The following is a 6,835-nucleotide window of genomic DNA, read 5'->3' as shown; positions in this document are numbered from 1 at the left end:
GACAATTTAGGTACAAGAGCCAAGAAGTATCTTTTCTTGCTTAAGATGGCTCAAGCTGAGTTTCTATCTCTGGCAATTGAGTAATGAAGGTAGATGATGGGGCTCCGAGCCTCTCAGCAGTGGACGACCCCCTCTCAGGAGCTGCCCCCCATCGCGTCCTATAGTCCACATGGTGCCAGTTTTGTGGGGGTTCTAGGCCGGGCAGCTGCCAGGACTGAAACAGAAGATGAGTGGCCTCAAAACCGCAGGAGGCAGGCTGGTGAGGATGATTCTGTGGCAAATGGGATTTGGGAAACTGCAGGCCCGGGATTCCTGGGAGAGATGGTGGGCAGGCATGGCTGAGCTTCAACTCTGAGGGCAAAGATGTGCCCAGACCCCAAGTCCAGAATGCCAGACCTGACCCAGGCAATCAGTCCTGGGGTCCAGAGAGAAAGTCCACTGGGCTTGGGGAGGTGCAGTGAGAGCCAAGCGGAGCAGAGCCTGGGACAGCCTCACTGGCTCAGAGCCTGCGCCTCAGGTTCAGAACCTGGTGGCCACGCAGGTGGACCCCGATGGGGACCCCTGAGTGTGAATCTGGCCAGCTTTGGCATGTGTGTAAGGGCCACAAAGGTGTGAGTGCTGAAGCCATCTGAGCAAATATGTCCCAAACCACAGGTGGTGTGAGCCAAGTGGCCATCCGCGCGTGCATCTGAGTGTGCCACTGGGAATGTGCTGAGAGCCCCGTGTGCGTGCATGTGTGGGTCTGGCCAGCAACAGTTAGATTCCAGATGCTGCTGGTGCCCTGCACGGAGACCTGGGAGCAAACTGTTCCCGTACATGCTGAGCCAGGGGCAGACCGTGCTGTCCCGAGGGCCTCCCTCTGCAGGACTTCTGTGCCCAGAGGAGCCCGCTCAGCTTGCACCAAAGGCAGGGAACGAACTTTCTCTAAAGAGCAGCCTCAGGCCGATGGCTGCTGAGAATTGGTGTCTAAATAATCCGTCTCGGCCCCCGGAAGGGCGAGTTTTGCCCGTTCTGAATTCCCCAGTGGGACAGAGCCCAGTTGCCCACAATAGTGAGCTGCTCCCCAGCACCCTGCACTGGCTTCCTTCCCTTCCTTGCTTCACTGCCTACTGGTGCTCCTGGGACCACCTCCTTAAGGCACCGCTTGAGTCCACATCCTTGTTCCAGGGCCTGGTCCTGTCCCCTTCCCGCTCCCCCCATTGGGAGATGTGGTGTCACCAACCCCGGGCTGAGCCCCAGGGCCTGGGGTGTTCTCCTAGGCACCCACCCCTCAGGCCCCAGACAGAGGGAGGAGGGTGGTCTCCTTGGAGGAAGGTGTGGAAGGGCCTTGAATGTGTTGCCATGGGGGGCCACACCAGAGCCCAAGGCATGTTATGGATGGAGAGGGCAGGAAAGGACATGACCCAGAGAGTCCCACGGGCTATCTACTGGGGCCCTGGGGTGTTGGTGGTTAGAGCTGGGGACCAGCATGGGGTGGTTTGAGTTGGGTCAGCACACGGCTGGGTACCATCACCATGACGACTGATGCATTCATTCCCAGGAAGAGGGACCCAGCACTTGGAGGCGGCACCTGGGCCGCGTGTGGTATTGAAGGCCGAGGGGTGGTGAGTTTGCATCTATAGAGAGAGGGGCACAGGTGTCAGGCTGTGCCCAGACAGAGGGGCTGAGAGGCAGGCGTTACTCCTGAAAACGGAATGTTTGAAGGGGTAAAACTTCTGGAACAGCTCAAAGGTAGAAGACGACAGGGTGAAAATGACAAGCTCTGTCTACACTATGAGCGTCCATGGGTCTGAGAGTGAGAGCAGGGAGTCTCGCTCTTCAGGGGCTGACGCATTGTTGTTGGACAGTGGCGGCTGGGAGCCAGCAGGTGGCAGTGTGGGCCCAGGGTGGGGGTGGCAGGCTCTGGGCAGCCGGCCTCGGCCCCTCTGTTGAGGGAACCACCTGGCAGGCCAGCCTAGACGCTGGATGCGGGACTCTCGGGGCCTGTCTTAGGTCATCTTTTCGTCTCTTCAGGATGGCATCCTGCTTTCAGGGCCCTTGGGGGTCGAGGACCATGCTAGTAGACTTGGCTTGATTTCTAGAGGACGGGATGGTGACAGAGGAAGAGAACTAGGCTGTCTTCCATCAGTGACCAGAGCCAAAGCCTTATGGACAGCACAGAAAGGAAGAGGAGAATTTCCTTCGAGGGAGAGAAACCAGCTCATGTCGGTCTCATGACAAACTTCCCCTTGCATCATCCTCTTTCCTGGTAGAGCCATGAGGGCTGTGAAAGCCAACTGCTCTTAAAGCAAAGTATGCACTCGCTGATGTCCCTGGAGCCAGGTCCTGACGTTTACGGTCCATCCTGGTGACACACTGGCTAAGTCTCAGCAAAACGATGCCACGTTTCAGCTGAGATAAAACAACAACAAAACAGCAACCCCCAAACTACTGGAAGTCACTGACCACCCAAACATCCATGCTAACAGGAAGACTACTGGGCTTTGACGGGACGTCATCGTGAGAGAAGTCAGGACTGCTTGCCGGAGGCATGATTTCACTTTGCTTTCAAGTTTCAGGTGGCCCGAACCCCACACATTCTTGGTAATATTGCTTCTTGGTACATTTTTATTGATATGATATATTTATTTTGAACACAGAAAGGATACATTGTCGCTTCCTCAGCTCCCAGGCCAGGAACAAGAAAAGCTGTTCAGCCCCATGCCTCCAACACCCAAGGGTAGGTGGGGAATTTCACTCCCCTTCCCCATCACTCTCTAGAGTTGCAGAAGCAGGACCCATTTTTCAGAAGATTCTCATGCCTGGAGTGCATTTTAAAGGCTGTGTAGTCCAACAGACAGACATTTTTTTTTTTTTTTTTTGCTTAGAAAACAGTACACCACAAAGGTGGACAGAACTGCTTGTAAACAAGGTCCCTCCCCGGGGCAGGTCCGGCTCCCACGATGCCCCAGAACCTCCAGCAGACGCCTTTGGTTCTGCATCGGAAGGAATTCTATTTCTACCGAAAATAAAATTTGAGAATGCCTTCCTTGCCAGCCCTCTGCTTAAGAAAGGGATTGCTGAATTGTCTTAGCCCTTCAATGGAGGAATTGCAATGTGAGGGAGAGGATGGAAGGGACGATGTTGTTTGACAATGGGCGACACTAGGTGGGAGTGGGGTGGGGTGGGCAGGAGGTGCAGGGGGACTCTGGCCGCTGTGATGTTGGCAGGGTCACTCCTGGAAGCTGCTTTGCATCCACCTTCTAGCAGGCTGGGTCTTCAGGAGTCATTTCTGTACCTGCATGGGCTCTGATAGAAATTCCTGGAATTCATGGGCCAAGATCTGAGCCTCTCTGTCACCAGGCATACCTCACATTTCCCTTTTGGCAGCAGGGCCCTGGCAGGGCAGCTGAGACTCAACCGCTGGTCCTCTTGTGGTGGCGTGGTGGCAGCCACAGGGCTCACGTCCCCTTTATTTTGCCTCTGCACACCCACCGCAGGGGCAAGGCTGGGACACGTTAGCTCACCAGTGCCAGCTCCTGGGGCTGGCTCCAGCCCATGAGAGGTCAGGCCACAGTGGTCAGCTGGGTGCATCCTGAGCCAGGGGCCCCTTCTCTGGACCCGGGCAGCACTGTAGCCAGGTCACCTGGAGAAGGGCAGTGGCCTTCTCTTCAGAGACCCACAGTCTTGGGCAGGTAAGTGGCTGGACTGGCGTGGGAAGCTGACCTCATCCCCACCTCCAAGGGCCCTGTCCGGCCCCCTGCGGCTTGGGGTGGGGGCTTCTGAGATACCTCCGCTAGCACCACCAGACTGAAGGTACTGGGTTGAGGAGGGAGGGGGTGGGCTGTGAGGGCCTCCGGGCTGTGCCCAAGCCCCCAGACCCACATGCCCCCCCACCCCCCCGTAAGTGGCAGGGTGGTGACGGTGTGACTTTTTGGCTCTGGAATTGAGAAAGGGGCACAGCACACAGCTGCCACCTCCCCGAGGCCCATCCCACCTCCCCAGAAGGGCAGGCCGGCCCTGGGGCAAGGGGCGGGCGGGCAGCTGGCCTGCGATGGCTGAGCGGCTCCCGCAGGCAGGACGGGAGTTTGGGCATGGCCTGCCCGGGTAAGAGCAGCAGCAGAAAGGCCCAGAAGAGGGTCAGGGCAGCCAGGGGGGAGGCCGAGAAGGCCCCCTGCCCCTCCTCACCTCTCTTCCCCGAGCTCTGCCTCGGGAGGCACAACCAGGCTGGCGAGGAGGAGACTGGGGCTGGGAGAGGCTCGATTTTTAAATGGAAATGTCACGGGTGGGGCGTGTGTGTATGTGAGTGGGGTGGGCTGCGTGCGTCCACACGGGGCACATCGGTGTGCTTGTCTGTGCCTGTGTGTGTGAGCCTCGGGGTGTGCACGGGGCTGTGTGAGCACCCACGCGGCCAGCGGGGCCCTCACACGCTCCTCTCTGGGCCCGAGGCCGGGGCCCGTTTCGGGGTGGGGGAGCCCTGCAGGCTCTTTGGCCCCGGCCCGGGTCCCGGCAGTGGCAGCAGGTCAGTCGGGGGGCCGGCCCCACACACGGCCTCGTAAGGGGGCAGGGTGTCCATGGAAACGGTGCGGAGGCCGCCGTGGCCCCGGGGCCTCTGCGCCTGCTGGTGCCCGCCCGGGCCGTGGCCGCTGCCCACGTCGCAGGTGCCGTCCAGCGTGGGGCAGGAGGTGGTCAGCGAGTAGGGCGGCGGCGCGTCCGTGGGGATGTACAGCTGGGTGGCCCCCGGCCCCACACACTCCTCGTAGCTGCAACAGGACGGGCTCCCTCAGGCCCCAGGGCTCCTGAGCCTTAAGGATTGGGAGGGGACAGAGCCTCTCCCTAAGGCCCAGGGCTGACTCGCAGGGAAAAGCAACCCTGGCCGTGGAGCAGGGCGGACCTTGCCTGTGCTCAAGGGACTCCCCACTCTTCCCAGAGGGGCCCCCCAGGACCGCTGAGACCCGCTTCTGTCCCTGGCACGGGCTCCACCGTCCTATGCACACCGGGACCCATCGTTGAGTGTCTTGGGCCTCAGGTTCCTGGAAACACATTGTCTATGCAGTGGCCATTGATGGAGCACCCCTAGGCTGGCGGTGTGTTAAGGTGGGTGCTGGGTGGGTGCAGCCTCAGGCTGCCAGATTCCCTCGGCCTGGAGTTACCCCAAATCTGCCCTTCTAGGGTCTGGAAAGTTCCCTGAAGGGGCTGGCAGTGCTGTCCCCCGCCCCAGTGGCCCTTGGGGTAGTGGGTAAAGGATCAGGTGTGATGGGAAGGAACTGACCCTCTGCATAGGACTGAGGGTTTTCCTGGATGGCAAGTGACAGGGTCCCTGCCCCTCCCCTTTGAGGCACTCCCTGATGGGTGGTCTGCCTGAAGGCGGCTGATGGGAAAGGACTAGGGTCCCCCAGAGAAGAACTCTCCCACGCAGCTAGGACACAATGACCCCTTTCCCCATGGGTGATGGGTGTGATCGGGCTTCGGGGATCCACACTAAGTCTCTGGGGCCTGAACACGCCACCCCAAGACTAGGGACCCCACGTCCATCAGGCACCCTGGTCCTGGTCAGGAGCGCTGAGGAGATGGAAGTGTCTTCTCCATTTACACCACTCGGAGAGGGGGCGCTGTTTCCCACGGGAAGTGGTCTTGGCCCGGAGCCCCATGCCCTGTGCCCCCCCTCCCCCAGCGGCCTCCTCACCCGGGTGGAGAATCCGGGTACAGCTCTCGGAGCACCATGGTATCCACGTCCCCATCAGAGCTGAGGTCCGAGGGCGGGGGCCAGTCCTCGGCCGGGCTGCAGGTGTAGTGCATTCTGTGGCTCGAGCTGCTGGACGTGTGCCCGTCGGACACTGCAGGGAACAGACTATCAGCCGGGGCCAGAGGCCAGTGCCGGGGAGGGTCCTCTCGGGTCAACCTGAGGCCTCCGAGGCTCTGCTCTCCCCACCTGGCACCTTTCATCTTGTCAAGCACAGCTGCCTTTGTTACCCCAGAGACAGCCCCAGAATGTGAGCTGGGCAAGGGGACGTAGCAGGGGGGGAAGCAGAGCTAGCCCTGTCCTGGTGGGGCTCCCAGGGCGGAGGGGAGCCGGCCTTGGGGCACTCTTCCCCTGAGCATTGTGTCATGAGCTCTGATGGGGCAGCACTGGGGCTATGGGGGCACAGATGGGCCTGACCCCGCCTGGAGACCAGGGAGGCTTCCTGGAGGAGGGGGTTTGCCAGAACTGAGTCTTACCTAGGATTTCCCCTTATGTCAGGGGAAGAAGGATGGCAGGCAGAAGGGACAGGGCAGCTCGAGGCAAGGAAGGAGATGACGAAGAAGAGCATGGCATGAACTGCAGGGTTGGGCATGACATATGGGCAGGAGAGTGGTGGGGAGGGAGGGTTGCAGAGGTCACTGACTATTCCTTTTATGGATCTTGAGCAAAAAGGGAACTTCTGTGATGAGACGAATATTCTAGAGACTCCACACACCACATTCTCCTCTGTGGTTTCAACTACACATCAGGACATCAAGGGCTCAGAAAAGTCCTGCAGCTATAAGAACCCATGTAACTGTGTTTGGCCAGTCTTTGAGCACAGAATCTCATTTTCTTAGCCCTAGAGACACGTCTTAGGAAATGCTGAGGTAGCACAGTCCTCTCATTCTACAGTCGAGGTTCGAGAGGTCCAGTGACTTGCTGGAGGCCGTTGGTCAGGCCGCAGGACAGCTGGGGGGCTGGCTCCTCATCCTGTAAGTTCTCCACCAGCCAATTCTGGACATGTCCAGTAGGGCTAGGGACGGCGTGAGCTGGAAAGCTGGCTGGGAGAAGAGGTCTCCCCACTCCTGATGGGCTCTCTGCAACCCCTCCCTTCAGGGCGTAGGACTCACC

At 59.5% G+C, this 6,835-nt stretch overlaps 1 protein-coding gene across 1 annotated transcript; it reads right to left on the bottom strand.

Moving 5' to 3' along the window:
- Nucleotides 1-4,402: 4,402 nt before the first annotated feature.
- On the bottom strand, nt 4,403-5,782 carry BEAN1 (brain expressed associated with NEDD4 1). The gene is made up of 2 exons (XM_077132640.1): nt 5,666-5,782; nt 4,403-4,742 (listed from the first exon to the last, which is right to left on the bottom strand). Exons 1-2 carry the CDS (start codon nt 5,776-5,778, stop codon nt 4,403-4,405), a joined length of 453 nt encoding a protein of 150 aa, XP_076988755.1. The 5' UTR covers nt 5,779-5,782.
- Between the last annotated feature and the right edge of the window lie 1,053 nt (nt 5,783-6,835).

The sequence above is a fragment of the Tamandua tetradactyla genome, chromosome 16 (assembly GCF_023851605.1).
Source record: "Tamandua tetradactyla isolate mTamTet1 chromosome 16, mTamTet1.pri, whole genome shotgun sequence".
Lineage (NCBI taxonomy): Eukaryota > Metazoa > Chordata > Mammalia > Pilosa > Myrmecophagidae > Tamandua > Tamandua tetradactyla.
This window is presented reverse-complemented; position numbering and strand designations above follow the sequence as displayed.

What these genes read in the sequence shown, in the direction of transcription:
- BEAN1 (XM_077132640.1), bottom strand. Translation starts at nt 5,778, where the DNA reads ATGCACTACACCTGCAGCCCGGCCGAGGACTGGCCCCCGCCCTCGGAC. An exon ending in TACCCGGATTCTCCACCCGG is followed by an intron (nt 4,743 to 5,665) that starts GTGAGGAGGCCG and finishes GTCCTGTTGCAG; the next exon opens with CTACGAGGAGTGTGTGGGGC.